This window comes from Erythrolamprus reginae, chromosome 2 (genome assembly GCF_031021105.1).
Source record: "Erythrolamprus reginae isolate rEryReg1 chromosome 2, rEryReg1.hap1, whole genome shotgun sequence".
Lineage (NCBI taxonomy): Eukaryota > Metazoa > Chordata > Lepidosauria > Squamata > Dipsadidae > Erythrolamprus > Erythrolamprus reginae.
This window is the reverse complement of record NC_091951.1, coordinates 13,315,509-13,332,806: the sequence shown is the minus strand read 5'-3', so window position 1 is coordinate 13,332,806 and position 17,298 is coordinate 13,315,509. Positions and strand designations below refer to the sequence as shown.

Sequence of the window (17,298 nt, the reverse complement as noted above, 5' to 3'; positions counted from 1 at the left end):
CGGACCCTCTCTGAGAGGGTCAATAATCCCCCCCAGGGTTATGGATGGACAGATGGAATTGTCCCTGGGAGGCAGAACCCACAGCCACTCCGTCTTATCCGGGTTGAGTTTGAGTCTGTTGACACCCATCCAGACCCTAGTAGCCTCCAGGCACCGGCACAACACTTCCACTAAATGGTCTGGTCCTGAGCCATATAGAGCTTTATAGGTAATAACCAATGCCTTGAATTGTGCCTGGAGACTAATAGGAAGCAAGTGCAGGTGTTGTATGGGTGTACCGAAGTACACCCATGACAGTTCACACAGCTGCATTCTGGACAATTTGGAGTCTCCAAAATCTGTAGAGTGCATTGCAATAATGAAGATGGGAGGTGATGAGGGCCTGAGTCACTGTGCATAGAGCCTCCTGATCCAAATAGGGCCACAACTGGTAAACCAGGCAAACCTGGGCAAAGATCCCCCTGGCCACAGCTGAGAGGTGGTAGTCAAGGCTCAGCTGTGGATCCAGGAGGACACCTAAGTTGCGAACCCTATCTGAGGGGGTCAGTGTCCCCCCCAGAACAATTGACGGACAGATCAAATAGTCCACTCAGTCTTGTCTGGGTTGAGCTTGAGCCTATTGGCCCCCATCAAGACCCTTACAGCTTCCAGGCACCAGCACATCACATCCACCACTTCACTGAATTGGCATTGTATAGAGATGTATATTTATTTATTTATTTTATTTATTTATTAATAGAGTTGAAAGGGACCATTAGGTCATCGAGTCCAACCCCCTGCCTGAGCAGGAAACCCTACAGCACCCCAGCCAAATGGAAGTCCAATCTCCTCTTGAAGGTGTCCAGAGTTGGGGAGTATAACTGGGTATCATCAGCATACTGGTGATACTTCACCCCATGCCATCGGATGATCTCACCCAGTGGCTTTATGTAGATGTTAAATAGTTGGGGGGAGAGGACAGACCCCTGTGGCACCCTACAGAGGAGAGACCGAGGGGTGGACCTCTGGCCCCCACTAACACCGACTGCAAATGACCGGAGAGATAGGGGGATAACCACAATAAAATGGTGCCTCCCACTTCCAATCCTTCCAGCCATCGCAGAAGGATACCATGGTGGATGGTATCGAAGGCTGCTAAGAGGTCAAGGAGAACCAGGATAGAGGAGTATCCCCTATCCTGGGCCTGCCAGAGATCATCCATCAGCGTGACCAAAGAAGTTTCCATGCTGTGACTGGTCCCGAAACCAGACTGAAAGGAGTCAAGTTAATCAGCTTCATCCAAGTACCGCACAGCTGGAGTGCCAACCTAACAACCTAACCCAGAAAGGGCAGGTTGGAGAGGTTCTTGAGGAGGGATTGCACAACCGCTTCCTTCAACGGCTACAGAAACAAGGAAGTGTTAATCAATGCCTGGATCCAGCCGCTTGTCACCTCCCGACTGGCTGAGACCAGTAGACAGGTCCAGTAGACAGGTGGAGGCACTCACAGCTTCCATGGCATTGCCCACTTCCACAGGGGTTACCAGCAGTGTTCCCTGTAAGCTGTGTGCATAAGCACGCAAGTGCCCCAAAATACCCCCCCGTGCACCCTTTTCCAGGGGCGCGCACTCCCCATCCCCCTGCCAGCCCGCGGGGGCAGGGAGGCGCCAGCAGTAGAAGGAAAGGGAGCTACGGCCGCCCCTGCCTCCCCACCGTGCCTCCGGCCCTCTCGTGCCCCTGGCCTCTCGGCGCTGCCCCCCGCCTGCCAGATCCGCCCCCTCTCCTCCTCTTCCACCAGCTGCCCCAGAAAGCCTGTGCCAGCCAGGAAAGCCGGCTTTCGGGGAAAGCAGCGCGCCTTTAAACACGCTGCTTTCCTGCACCTCTTTCCTGGGGGGGGGGAAGTGGCCTCCTCCCCCCTCCTGCCCAGGAAAAAGTTGTAGCAGGAAAGCAGCGCATTTGAAAAGCATGCTGCTTTCCCGGAAAGCCGGCTTTCCTGGCCAGCACATGGCTTTCCCGGGCAGCTGGCTTGAGCCTTGTGCCGGTCAGCAAAGCTAGCTGCCTGCCGGAGACGTGGAGAGAAAGAAGGGAAAGAGAAGGAGGGAAAGAGGAGAGGAAAGAAGTGTTGTATCCTGAAATGGCTACCTTGTAATTCCTGTAAATAGTTTGTTCCTCTTTCCAGCGCTGTCTGAGCCGAAGCAGGAAGTCGCTCCTGATTGGCTCAGACGCGGCCGGCTCTAGCTTTGGCGGGAACCGCAAATGTATAAAAGGAGCGGTTTCTCCAAGCAGAGTCAGTCGGTACTCGCTGAATTGTCACTTTGCCTTGCTGAGCTGTCACTTGTTCTCTGAGCTGAATAAAAGTACCGATTGCTTGAACCCTGCCTCTGGGTCTACTTCACTGGCGACGAACGGACGGAAGAAACATCGCGTGCAACATGAACAAAGTCCAGATCGGCCAGGCTCCGGAACTCTTCGATCCCGAGAAAACAACCTGGGACGAATACATGGCCACCTTCGAGATCTTCCTCGAGGCGGCGGGAATAGAGGACGCCGAAGCCGATCGCAGACGGGCTATTTTCCTTAATTACTGCGGCCCAGAAATCCGTGGACTTGCCCAGACTCTCACCGAACCGCAGCAAGCAAGAACCGTAGCGTGGGACGTCCTACAGGAAAAGCTAGCGAGCCATTTCAAACCGACCAAACCGGCCATAGTTTTTCGGCATCAATTTTCCATGATGGCTCAGAAGGAAACCGAGTCAATCAACCAGTTTACAATGCGGCTTCGAACGGTACTTGCTCAATGCAAGTTTAAAGACCCGGAAGCTCGCCTCACCGACGCCCTGGTTTTCGGCATGAAAAGCGCCACAGTGAGAAATAAACTCCTCACCGAAGAAGAGCCGACTCTACAAACCGTGATTAAACTAGCGCAAACCGCAGAAGCAGCCGACGCAGCGGCTAGAGAATTGAAAGAGCACGGAAGGCGAGAACTCATTGCCAAAATTGACTCCGCGTCTCCCCGCGCCGTGGAAACAGACGACCTCAGCCAACCAACTCACAGCGGGGACAACTGCCTCCTGGTGCAAGACCAGCCGAGACACCATAGAGCTACTCACCCAGCCCCCTGCGCGGGCTGCCGGGGAAATCACCAGCGCCATCGATGCCCTTTCCGAGACGCTACATGCCGCCGCTGCAACCGTAGAGGCCACATCGCCATCGCATGCAGAGCAACAGCACCAGAAGAAACATTCGCCACACCGCAATACCAGCGACCACAAAACCAGACCCCTCAATCGCGAGAAAGGAGACCGTTCCGCAACTCGGGTCAAAGGAACTACCCAACCGCTAACCGCGACTACTATAGAGGTAACTCTCAATTTTCCGTAAATAACACGGCAACCAAAAAGGGGGCTAAAATTGTTATCTCACTGTTACTAAATAGCCAGCCTTGCTCAATGGAGCTGGATACGGGCTCTAGATATACCATCATGCCTTGGGAGAAGTTTAAACTGTATATGCCTAATGTGTCTAAGGCTGATCTAAATCAAACCTCTTTGGTGATCAGAGACTTTCAAGGGGGGGTAATCTCGGTCCTGGGAACAGCAAATGTACCTATTGCATTCAAGAATGTTAAATGTACCCTTCCCATGCTTATTGTAACGGGGGCCAAGCACTCTCTTCTGGGTTTAGCGTGGATGGAACCGTTGGGGATCGAAATTTCGGGTGTGTGTAATGTAAACTGTGATAATATGCCTAACTTTGTGAAAGAGTTCCCTGAAGTGTTCAGCCCCACCTTGGGATTGTATAAGGGGCCCCCCATATCATTCTCTATTGACCCCAAGGTCCCACCGATCAGACTAAAACCTCGCAGGGTCCCCCTTCCGCTTCTCCCCAAACTAGACATACAGCTGGACAAACTCATTAGCCAAGGTATTTTGGTCCCTGTGGAACAAGGGCCATGGGAAACTCCCATAGTTACACCTCTGAAGCCAGATGGATCCTTAAGAGTTTGCGCTGATTACAAATCGACCCTGAATAAGGCACTCCAACACCACCCCTACCCCATCCCGGTTGTGCAACAACTTCTACACTCCCTGGGGGAGGGGAAAAGGTTCGCAAAGATCGACCTGGCGCAAGCTTACCAGCAACTTCCGGTCGACGAACAAACAGCAAACGCACAAACAATTGTAACGCACAGGGGGGCTTTCAAATGCACGAGGTTACAGTTTGGGGTAAGCATAGCCCCAGGAATATTCCAGAGCATTATGGAACGCCTATTGTCAGGGGTAAATGGGGCCATTCCATACTTTGATGACATCTTAATTGCAGGGAAAAACCAGGAACAAGTAAACAAAAGAATAAGGGAAGTACTTAAGAGGTTACAGGACAAAGGGTTAAGAATCAAGCCTGATAAATGTGTCTGGGGAACCAACAGTATAGAATTCCTAGGATATAAAATAGATAAAGAAGGTATCCACCCCACAACAGAAAAGCTGAGAGCGATTAGAGAAGCCCCAGAACCACGAGATAAGAATGAGCTGCAGGCATTTTTAGGCCTCCTTAATTTTTATTCCGTTTTTTTAAAGCAGAAGGCAACAGTAGCAGAGCCTCTCCATCGTTTACTCCAGAAGGAAGCCCGCTGGACATGGGGGAAAACTGAACGTGAAGCTTTTTCTCAAATAAAGAACTTATTAACTTCTAAAAGTGTAGTAGTCCAATATAGTGCTTCACTACCAATTAGGCTCACGTGCGACGCTTCGCCGTACGGCATAGGAGGAGTCCTAGCTCACGTTCTACCTAATAGGACAGAGGCCCCAATAGCATTTTTCTCAAGAACCATGACCAGCACAGAGAGGAATTATAGCCAGTTAGACAAGGAGGCTCTAGCTTTAGTGGCAGGGGTAAAGAAGTTTCACAATTATATTTTTGGAAGAAGTTTTGAACTAGTCACTGACCACAAGCCCCTACTGGGTCTGCTAGCCCCCAACAAGCCCACTCCACCTTTTATGTCTCCAAGACTAATCAGATGGGCTCTTTTCCTCTCAGGGTACCAGTATGAGCTCACCCACAAGGGGGGGAAGGAAATCAATCACGCAGACGGCCTCAGCAGGTGCCCCATAACAGACTTAGTGGAAGACCCTGTTCCTTCCACAGATGTGTTAATGATAGAACTCGAGGATAACCCACTAACCACGGCCAAAGAGGTAGCTGCACACACGCAGCAAGATCAAACCCTTAAACAAGTGGTGAACTGTGTTCTAAAGGGATGGCAAAATGATGTTGTGAAACCTGAATTGTGTGATTTTAAAAACAAAAGACTTGAGTTATCTTATGTAAAGGGTTGTCTGCTGTGGGGGGATAGAGTGATCATCCCCAGAAGCCTAAGGGAAAAGGTACTCAAAATGTTACATGTGGGTCATCCTGGGATTGTCAGGATGAAGAGCCTGGCAAGGGGGCATTTATGGTGGCCAGGGCTGGATGCTGATATTGAAAGTTGGGTTTCAAAGTGTGAACCGTGCCAAGAGTCACGGCCTAGTCCCCCCAAAACAACTCCGGCTGAATGGGAACAGCCTGCTGGTCCTTGGTCTAGAATCCACATTGATTTTGCTGGCCCAGTGGGGTCCCAGTTTTTTTTAATAGTGGTTGATGCTTTCTCCAAATGGGTGGAAATAATAGCAATGAACAACATAACCACAAGTGCCACCATCAAGGTATTGAGTAGACTGTTTGCATCCCATGGTTGCCCAGATATCTTAGTGTCCGACAATGGGCCACAGCTAACAGCCAGGCAATTCGAATTGTTCCTAGATGGCCTAGGGGTCAGGCATGCCCTCATCTCGCCTTATTCGCCCTGGGCTAACGGATTGGCTGAACGTTACGTACGGGTGGCAAAGGAGGCATTGCGCAGGTCAGGCCCTGGGGATGTACAACAAAACTTGGACCAATTCCTACTTACCCAACACATTACCCCTAACTCGCACACACATGTAAGCCCTGCAGAGTTATTGATGGGAAGGAAATTGAGGTCACCACTAGACAGGTTAAACCCAAGGTTCTGTGTTAATAATAACCAAATGTGTGTAAAACCTGAAAGAGAAATGTATTTGGGACAAAATGTATATGTAAAAGGTTTTGATGGAAATGTAAACTGGATGAAAGGAATTGTTGTTAAGCAAAATGCACCAAAGACTTATATTGTAAAACTAGAGGATGGTCGTTTGTGGAAACGACACATAGACCACATTCGGAAGCGAACAGAAAATCAATTGACACAAACCGCTGACATGGACTCTCCCCCTTCAACAGACTTTAGCACATTGCCCGAGTTAACAAATATGCAAAGAGACTTATCGGGCCAGGGGGAACCATCCAGCGACGCCGAGCCATCCTCGTCCTCCGAAGCCTTCGTTGGGCCCGCCAGACCAAGTCCACCGCGCCGGGAGAACAGCGGCGAGCCATCCTCCACAGTTGGTGGCGAAGAAGAAATTGAACTGCGCAGGTCAGCGCGAGCTCCTCGGAGGCCCCACTGATTGGACGACTTTGTCACATGGCTTTCGTGATGGATGTGTCCAACTATGAGGGGAGGGGTGTTGTATCCTGAAATGGCTACCTTGTAATTCCTGTAAATAGTTTGTTCCTCTTTCCAGCGCTGTCTGAGCCGAAGCAGGAAGTCGCTCCTGATTGGCTCAGACGCGGCCGGCTCTAGCTTTGGCGGGAACCGCAAATGTATAAAAGGAGCGGTTTCTCCAAGCAGAGTCAGTCGGTACTCGCTGAATTGTCACTTTGCCTTGCTGAGCTGTCACTTGTTCTCTGAGCTGAATAAAAGTACCGATTGCTTGAACCCTGCCTCTGGGTCTACTTCAAGAAGGAGGGAGGGAGGGAAGGAAGGGAGAGAAAAGTGAATGAGAGGGAGAGAGAAAGGGAGGAAGAGAGGAAGGAAGGAAGAGATAAATATAAAGGGAGAGAGGGAGAAAGTGACAGAGAGGGAGGGGAAGAGGGGAAGGAAGGAAAAGAGAGAGACAAAGAGAAAAAAGTGGAAGGAAAAGAGAAGGAACGAAAGGAAGGGAGAGAGAGAGAAAGAGAGAGAGAGAAGATAGGAAGGAAGAGACAGAGTGAGAGAGAGCAAGAAAGAAAGAGTGAGAGAGGAGAGAGGAAGGAAGAGAGTGAGAGAGAGTGAGAGAGAGGAAGAAAGCAAGAGAGAGAGAGGAGTGGAAGGAAGAGAGAGTGAGAGAGAAATGATAGAGAAAAAGGGGGGGAAAGAGAAATGAGAAAATGATTGAGGCAGAGAATGATAGGAAAGAGAGAGAAACAGAAAAAGAAGTGACTCTTGATTTAAAGCATATGGTAAAAGCACTTAAATAATAACAGAGAAAAAAACCCCAGCCCTCACCTGTTTTTATTAATAGTTATCTTTTTGGATTTGCTGGTTGTTTTAGTTTTAATAGTAATAGAGTTTTGTTTTGTTTTATTATTAATTTCTTTTAATAAAAAAGAAGGGATTTATTTTATTTATTCATTCATTCATTCATTTATTTATTTATTTATTTATTTATTTATTTATTTATTTATTTATTTATTTATACTTCTATGCCGCCCAGTCCCAAGGGGACTGCCGCTCAGACACTATACTTTTCTGCCCACCCCGAAAAAAAATTAGAGGGAACATTGGTTACCAGATCAAACTCTTCCCAAATAACAGGACTAAGACCTGATCCTGTCGCCTTGATCTGAATTGCCCAATTTGAGTCCAGATCATTCTGAATCTGAGTGACTTTATCTGCAAGAAATTGAACAAAATCCTCAGCTCTACCCTGCAAGGGTTCCACCGTTTCTACTTTATTCAGAAGGGGTCACCCTAAATAGGGAGGATAGGCAAGAATCTGCAGATTCAAAAAGGGCAGTAATATACAAAGACTTTGCCACAAGGTAAGTCCTAAGATAGACTCTTACCTGTGTTCAGTCAGACTCAGAAATCTGACCACAACTGTGTCCAGATGTGAAGCCGCGTTCTCATTTATTGGGTTTCCCCATATATGAGGTTGGTGGGTGTTGTGGTTAATTCTGGCCCAGCTCCTGCCCCAAGGACTGTGGGTGTGGGGGAGACATCCACATGCTGCAGGCCTGTTTTGCCCCCGGTGGAATCTGATGATGAAGGCTCCTCTGACCAAGAAGACATGAGTGACAGGGAGGAGGACAGTGTGGCAGACAGCTCAGAAGGAGATCAATTATCTAGCTCCTCTTTGGATTCGGAACAAGAGTTAATGATACAGCCACACATGCGGAGAGCGATGCATAGGCAACAACAACCGAGAGATTATTATCAAAGAAAATGAGGCCACCTGTGGTTGGGTGGGGCTGTGGTAATTAGTGAGGGTGCTATAAATAGCAGCCTGTGGGTTTGGTCATTGTGGAGGATTATCTGATCATTGTGTTTCATGACTGCCTTACTGACTTTGACTTTTTGTGTGCTGATTTTTCCCTGCTTTGAATCTAAACCAGAGCAAAGTGTGTTTCACTTTGTGAAAGAAGAAGGACTGTGAATTGCCTCACAGCTGCAAGCTAAGTATCACAGGACTGATAAGGGACTTGTACAAATTACCAGTTTGTTTGGAGACAAGTGATCTTTGCTATACCAAAAGAGGGCTTGGTTTAAGTGAATTTTCATTTTAAGGAACATTGTTTTGAATTTTCAAACGTGTGTGTGTCTGAAATTTGTACCTGTGAATTTTTGGGAGGATTCTACCAGAGAGCCCAACAGAACAGTGGGCCTGCAGGAAACAGTCCATAGAACTGATTTCCAGCGATGTAAAAGAAGCAACAAATTCCGTCAGTTGTCCAATCCTGATGAAATCCCCTTAGATCCTCTTTTAGCCTCTGTCCCTGCAAATAGCAAATTTCTGCTTTAAGAAAGAAGTGTACACATTATTTGATGATCAAGGATTTATTGAAACAATGGTCAGCAGGGTGTCTTCATGCTCCAGTGAGAGAGGGACATGAAGAGGCACCCCTTATACTTTTTAATTTGAGGAATTTCCATCCATTTGGCAGAACAAAGTCTCTCCTCTAATTGGGATGGTTGTTCAGGGTTCTCCTTCAATTTTCTGCTCTTTCTCCCAATTCAGTTCTAGAATCCAACATGGGCTTCACCATTGGCTGCATTGTGGCTGGACTTGTCGTGACATGTGTGATTATTGGAAGTTTGATATTCTTGAGTAAGTATTCTTTGGGGGGGGGTGACTGAAGAAAGATGGAGAAATCCTCCTGAGTCCCTTTGGGAAGCTTCTTCTTCATTTATTTATTATTAGAATTGGAAGGGACCTTGCAGGTCATATTCCTGGAGGGGTCTGTAATATGGTAAATGATTTAGCTCTACTAGATAAATGGTCAAAGCAATGGAAACTGCAGTTTAATGTTTCCAAAATGTAAAATAATGCACTTGGGGAAAAGGAATCCTCAATCTGAGTATTGTATTGGCAGTTCTGTGTTAGCAAAAACTTCAGAAGAGAAGGATTTAGGGGTGGTGATTTCTGACAGTCTCAAAATGGGTGAGCAGTGTGGTCGGGCAGTAGGAAAAGCAAGTAGGATGCTTGGCTGCATAGCTAGAGGTATAACAAGCAGGAAGAGGGAGATTGTGATCCCCATATACAGAGCATGGTGAGACCACATTTGGAATACTGTGTTCAGTTCTGGAGACCTCACCTACAAAAAGATATTGACAAAATTGAACGGGTCCAAAGACGGGCTACAAGAATGGTGGAAGGTCTTAAGCATAAAACGTATCAGGAAAGACTTAATGAACTCCATCTGTATAGTCTGGAGGACAGAAGGAAAAGGGGGGACATGATCGAAACATTTAAATATGTTAAAGGGTTAAATAAGGTTCAGGAGGGAAGTGTTTTTAATAGGAAAGTGAACACAAGAACAAGGGGACACAATCTGAAGTTAGTTGGGGGAAAGATCAAAAGCAACGTGAGAAAATATTATTTTACTGAAAGAGTAGTAGATCCTTGGAACAAACTTCCAGCAGATGTGGTTGGTAAATCCACAGTAACTGAATTTAAACATGCTTGGGATAAACATATATCCATTGTAAGATAAAATACAGGAAATAATATAAGGGCAGACTAGATGGACCATGAGGTCTTTTTCTGCCGTCAGTCTTCTATGTTTTTATGTTTCTATCTTATACTTTGGGGGACGATAGCTTTGACTAAGCTTTAAATCTACAAGGCAGTGGATGATTTGTGATCTTTACATGTTAGCTCCAATTCAGAACTGGGATCAGAGCAATGATGGTATTCGGCCAGTTCTATCCGGTTTGGATGAACTGGTCGCAGTGGCTGTGAGAGGCTCCACCCATTCACCCAGGACATCATAAGGTCCCATTTGAGACTCTGCAAATGCACAGAATGCACTGTACATGGTACATGGCTCACATCTATCTCCGGGACCGCGTTCTGCCACACGAATCCCAGCGAGTGGGCCTTCTCCGGGTCCCGGCAACCAAACAATGTCGTTTGGCGGGACCCAGGGGAAGAGCCTTCTCTGATTCTTCGGCGTTACAGAGTAGTTGTTATCGGTAACTGTATCCAATAGGAGGGACATGGTGGGGTATTGAGATAGAGATGTAATGTTTTTTTTTAATTCTAAGTGTGGCTTTTGGCTCAATTTGAGGTCAGGCTGAAAGATCCAATGGCACTTTCCAAACTGTTTCTTTTTCTCTTTTAAAATAAAATATCTTTGTTTCAACTGATCCAATTGTTGGTTAATTTCCAACACTATGCCTCTTACTTGGCCCAAACTCTTTGGATGTGTTTGTGTTTTAGTTTGTATGTGATGGAAGGTAGGATTTGGAGTCAGAAAAAGCTGAGTTTATCTCTTTCCCTCCAGCTAAGAAACTGACCACTCTATTTTCCTTCCTTGCTTTTCCAGGAAGACACAGTTGTAGCTGGGGTAGAGTACAAGGATCCACTTCTACATGACCCTGCTATGGTTCAAATGCAAACCTCTCAACACAACTGAAAGTGGAGCATCAAGAAAAAGGACAAATTTGAGGCTTTTTCTTTAACGACGTTCAAAAGGTTGAGGACCTCGTGATAAAAAGAAAGGCCTATAAATCTTTGATAAAACTTCCAGAGAAGAAAAAGATTTTATTCCATGAAGATAAGCTGGAAGGAGTGATTTAAACTTAATGAGTTAACCGGAATCAGGATGCATTTTTTTCCCTCTGCTTGTTAGGTGCAGCTGAAAGGTTTAACTCAAAATTTCAAAATGTATTATTTTACCTATATATAATACTTAAGTAATTCTTAAAGTAGGCAAAAGCTAATGAAAATGTATTTGAGAGTATCTGTATTGAGAGAAAGTTAAAGAAAATGATGTACCATTTTAAATAAAAACTCTGTATGTTAAAAGGATGTTTATAAAAGAAAAAGAATATTCTTTAAGGATAGTTTGGAGGGAGGGATCTAGAAACAACATTGAAGTTTAAAGCTTGTGTGTTAAGAAATCCAATAAAAATATGTATTAGAAAGTTTTGATTTAAAAAAGTGTTCTCTTTTTTTCCGGTTTAGTATTTTGAAGGAAAAACAGGGTAAAAATGTGTCTCCCCCCCCCCCACCCCCATTCTTTTCCAGTAAGCTCAAAAATTTTGAAACAATACAATAAATTTGTCTTCTATACTGTATTTATATAAATTTCTATATTTCTAGAAATTTAGAGTCAGGCAGAACATAAATAAAAATGGTGACAGCTCACAAAGATTAGTAGTTATTTGGATCATCCATAAATTTGGTAAATTCCCCTCCTATTCCCTCATCTAAGTCATTTACGAAGATATTGAAGCATACTGGGCCTAAGACAGATGCTTGTAGTAACCGACTACTTACTTCCCTCCATATGGACATAGACCCATCAAGGATGACTCATTGAATATGTTTTGTTAGCCAGTTATGAATCCATCTGGTGGTAATACTACCTATCCCACTGTTTCTAGCTTACCACGAAGTTGATTATAGTCTACTTTATCGAATGTCTTGCTGAAGTCTAAGTATATTATGTCCACAGTATTTAGCTGGTCTACTAGAATGAAATAAGATTGGCTTGGCATGATCTGCTTTAACAAACCCATATTAGCTGCTAGTTATTACTTTACTTTCTAGATGTTGGTAGATCTATTTTTTAAAAAATTAGCTTTTCCAATATCTTCCCAGGTTTTGATTGGTCTGTAGTTTTCTGGATCTGTTTTTTTCAGTGTGACTAATTTGAGACAACCCAGGAGCAAATACAGTATATACAGGTTTGTCTTTAAATAGTAGCTTATCTATAAATAATATATACATACATTTATCTAGGCAAAATCAGGCAATCAATCAACAACTACAGTACTTAGCAATTACAGCATGGGGGCACACACAGAGAGAGAGGTATGCCCCAACAGAGCTTCTCTTATACTACACTCTTAAAGTGGTAACAGCCCCAATTGTCTTGGTGACTCATGACCACCATTATATGATCATAGCGGCTGGTCAGTTCTTAAATCTTTACTCTGACAAGTTTTTTTTCCCCTTTTTTGAAAATGGGAACCTCTTTTCCAGTCCTCTGGTAGTTCCCCAGTGCTCCAGGATTTTTTTAAAAGATGTGGTACATTGGTTCTGAGATGCCATCTGCCAGCTCTTTTAGAACAGTAGTTCATAAGGTCCCAACAATTTATTTATTTATTGTTTGTTTGTTTTGTCAAGTATGTATTGGTGGTATACAGAGATATAATAATATTTATATATGTGATACTAGTAAAAGAGAAAAATTAGGACAGGGGATGGAAGGCACTTTGGTGCACCTATGCACGCCCCTTACTGACCTCTTAGGAATCGGGAGAGGTCAACAGTAGATAGTCTAAAGGTTAAGGTTTGTGGGTTAGGAGATGATACTACAGAGTCTGGTAATGAGTTCCATGCATCAAGTACTTGATTACTAAAGTCATATTTCCTGCAGTCAAGTTTAAGAGCAATTTACTTTAAGTTTGTATCTGTTGTGTGCTCGTGTGTTGTTGTGGTTGAAGCTGACACCCCCCTCCCCTTAAGCGAAGGGGAGACATTGACAGGAAGGACATTGTAGCAGATGATTTCTGGGCTATGCTTAGGTCATGTTTAAGGCAACGTACTTCTAAGCTTTCTAAACCTATAATAGTAAGTCTAGTTGTGTAGGGTATTCTGTTGCGAGTGGAGGAGTGGAGGGCTCTTCTAGTAAAGTATCTCTGGAGTTTTTCTAGAGTATTTATGTCAGAAATGCAGTGTGGGTTCCAGACAGATGAGCTGTAGTCAAGGATTGGTCTGGTGAAAGTTTTTTATGCTCTGATTAGTAGTGTGAGAAAGCCGGAGCAGAAGGTAAGTAGGGTTAGGTTAAACTTTTGAAGCTTTTCTGACAAGTGTTTTCTTTCTTTTTTTTGTTGCTCATTTTGACTTTTATTTCTAGTCTGTCTTTCACAATTGTGTTTTTTGAAGGTTGGGCTATAGTTACTTTTTCCATGAAGACTAATGCAAAGAATGGATTAAGCAGCTCTGCTTTCTCTCTGTTGCCTGTTACTTCTTTGCTGTCTTTGCTCTTTAGTGGACTGTTTCCTTGGTTTTTCCCTTGTTATTTATAGTTGGAAGAAACTTTATTATCTTTGACTTTTGTTACAAGTCTTTCTTCATTCTGAGCCTTTGTTTTTCTGACTTCGTCTTTGCAGATTCAGGCTATCTGCTGATACTCTGCCTTAGTTATGGGGCCCTCTTTCCATTTTTTATATTTGATCTTTTTGCCTTTCAATTTGTCAGAAAGATCTTTATGCAGCCATGCTGTTTTTTTCTTGGATTTCTTGTCTTTCTTTCTCATTGGTATTGTGATGGCCTGGGCTTTTATGATAATATTTTTCTGGGTTTCCCAAGATTCTTGGGTTGTTTTTCCCTTTAGGGTTTTCATCCAAGGAATATGGGCCAGAATACATCCGGAACCGCCTTCTACCGCACGAATCCCAGCGGCCGAAAGGTCCCACAGAGTTGGCCTTCTCCGGGTCCCGTCGACCAAACAATATCGTTTGGCGGGCCCCAGGGGAAGAGCCTTCTCTGTGGCGGCCCTGGCCCTCTGGAACCAACCATCCCCTCAGTGATTAGAACGGCTCCCACCCTCCTTGTCTTTCGCAAATTACTTAAGACCCACCTTTGTTGCCAGGCATGGGGGAGTTAAGTTATCCTTTTCCCCTAGGCTACTACAAGTTATGCATGGTATGTTTGTGTGTATGTTTGGTTTTTTATAATAAGGGTTTTTTTAGTTGTTTTTATTAATTGGATTGTTCATGTTGTTTTACCACTGTTGTTAGCCGCCCCGAGTCTGCAGAGAGGGGCGGCATACAAATCCAATAAATAATAATAATATTTCCTAAGTTCTCTCTGAATTTAAAATCAGGTCTTTAAAAAAAAATCTCTGGTCTCATTATATTCTATTGCTTGTGTTTGTGATGTTGAATTCTAGTATGACATGAGTTTATTGAAATCTGCTCTTTTTAAAAAATCTCTGTTCTATTTTTAAAAAATCATTATCTTCTCATTCTTGTGTTTGTGATGTTGAATTCCAGTATGACATCATCAGTCTCACCCAAGGTTCCTGCAGTTTCAACCCCCCTGGACAACTATCTGTCAGAAATGGTTTGGGGGTTTCCTGTTTGAGCAGGCAGTTGGATAAGATGACCTACAAGATATCTTCCAATGTTGTTATTCTGTTCTGTTCGGATTAAACATCCCTTCTACCTGTGTCGAAAAGCACTCCCCAAATTCTCCCGTTTTAGGAACCTCAGTGTATTATTTCCCAAATGAAGGATCTCTTTGCGCACTTTGGGGAAATTATCACAGGAACTCCAGTGTCCCAAATGCATGGAGAGTTTTGAAAGAGTTGAAATAGCTTTTCCATTAGTGACTGATACTCTACACTTAACATGAAGTATCCTTTGGAGAGGTTTGTGTTCTCTCCCTCTTTCCCTCCTCCCTTTTCCCCTATCTCCTTTCCTCTTCCTTCCTCTTCCCCCCAATAACTCTACCCTATTATTAGAGAAAATGAGATCACCAGCAATTGGAGGGTCCCCTTAATGGCTTTGGTCTTCTTCATCGGTAGAGTAGAGTAGAGTAGAATTGAGTAGAGTAGAGTAGAGTAGAGTAGAATAGAATAGAATAGAATAGAATAGAATAGAAAGAATGGAATGGAATGGAACGGAATGGAACGGAATGGAATGGAATTGAATTCTTTATTGGCCAAGTGTGATTGGACAAATGGATGAAAGGGAGGCAGAAAATCCCTCCTCTTCCCCACAAGCATGGCCCTATTCTCACTCTGTACATGGCTCAAAGGAAGGCTGATCACAGCAGTATTCCATTCAAGCCCTGAAAAAAACCATTGCCTCTTCCTCCTTCTTTACTCATCACAGGAGTTGTAAAAGGCCCATCAATTATTTATCATTTGGCCATCATAATAACAACGATCATAACCCGAAGAGGAATTTATTATTTTCAGTCCAAGGATTCCCAGAAGAGCCACTAAAACCAACCTCAGTTAATTGCAGGGAAACTGACCAGCTATGAAGCTTCCTGAAGATTCAGGTCTTTGCTGGGGAATAAAAGCAAAAAGGAAATTAATGCATCGTTCTGCGCTTGGCATCCCTCGATTTTTTCCCAAGGAAAGACGCGTCCTCGCTTTGAAATTTCCCCAAAGCTCCTTTGAGGGTTTCTGATCTCCACGTCATCCCAGGCTGCCAGGGGCTGTGTGGGGTCTGAAAGGGACGGACCCCCCGCTTGCGTCCAGAATAACTCTCCCCCCTTTTAAACCCACGCCGATTTGCCCCTCCCCCCAACGACGAAGAATTCCTGGAACGAGATGTTCTTGGATGCCTGACACGACGAAACTTTTGACTTCCCTTTTCCAGCTTTTCTCAGAAGTTATGGTCGGTTGTCTGCCTAGCAACCTGAAACGACATGGGGATGGGGGGGGGGGGTTTCTACTACTGGTTGAGCTCGGCTGATTGCCGCCTCGCTCTGGATCATTGCGCTAATTGATCTCCCCGAGCGCCTCATTCTTTGTCTGGGGCTTTTCAGGAGAGTGCAGCGCAGGTGGAGGTTTCGGGATAGAGGATGGCTCGGCGGTCGGGTCCCTGTGGCTCCTGGTGTTGGAGGTGGTCGCTCTGCAGCACACGTGCGTCGGTGAGTCCCTTCCAAGAGTCCCTTTCAAGATGTGAGAGGCTCAAGCCATTTTTTCTGCTGGTGGGAACCCATCCGTCTGTCCCTCAGTCTGTATGCTTGCCTGACTGCCGGCTTGCCTGTCTCCCACCCTCCCTCTTTGCTGCCAGTCTTTCCCCTACACATCGTCTCCCTAGCCCTTCTAGGTGAAGGACAAGAGGGCCCCTCCCGATGTCACTCAAGTTTATAAAAGTCTAGCAAGGGATTATAAAGTAGAAGTCAACTAGTCATAAATCAAACGACTGTAAAATGTAAGGCTCCAAAAAGTGCAAACAGTGCAATTAAAACCCAGGCGTGTTTATGAATGACGAGCATCTGAAGGGAAAAGGTGGCAAGAGATGAGATGTTCAGATGGCTCTTCGTGGGCATCGACACCCCACTGTTTCATGTAGAGTATACAGTATAAGCATACTACAGTGGTACCTTGTGATACGAACCCCTCATCATATGAACTTTTCGAGATACGAACCCAGGGTTAGGAATTTTTTTGCCTCTTCTTACGAACTTTTTTCACCTTATGAACCTGCCGCCGCCACTGAGATGCCCCGCCTCCGGACTTTCATTGCAAGCCAAGCGCAGGTTTTTGCGATCCTGGGATCCCCTGAGGCTCCCCTCTATGGGAAACCCCACCTCCTGACTTCCGTGTTTTTGCAATGCTGTAGGGAAATCCCAGGAGGGGAATCCCAGGATCGCAAAAACGGGCGCTCTGCTGGGCAGAGTAGGGGGCACAAAAACAGGAAGAAAAGACTCATGGAGCTCAAGGGAGGAGAAAGGTGTGGGGGAGATGAGCAGAGTGGGGGGGACAAAAATGGGAGGCAGGGATTCATGGAGCTCAAGAGAGGCTCTTTTCACCTTGCTTCATTGGGACTCCCTCCCCCCACTCTGTTCGCCTCAGCTTTGTCTGGCCACCGCTTTTTTAAAAAAGCCTTAATATTTTGGATTCTCCTAATGGGCTTGCACGCATTATTGGCTTTTCCATTGATTCCTATGGGAAACATTGTTTCATCTTACGAACTTTTCACCTTACGAACCTTGTCCTGGAACCAATTAAGTTCGTAAGACGA

General features: G+C 45.1%; 1 protein-coding gene across 1 annotated transcript in view; it reads left to right on the top strand.

Moving 5' to 3' along the window:
• The window catches only part of LOC139159762 (major histocompatibility complex class I-related gene protein-like), a 35,500-nt gene extending 23,995 nt beyond the window's left edge, over positions 1-11,505 (top strand). Inside the window, exons 5-6 of the mRNA XM_070737135.1 lie at positions 9,095-9,184; positions 10,905-11,505. Of these exons, the coding sequence (XP_070593236.1) occupies positions 9,095-9,184; positions 10,905-10,954 (140 nt within the window). The 3' untranslated portion in view covers positions 10,955-11,505. The remainder of the gene's footprint in view (positions 1-9,094; positions 9,185-10,904) is intronic.
• The last annotated feature ends 5,793 nt before the right edge of the window (positions 11,506-17,298 follow it).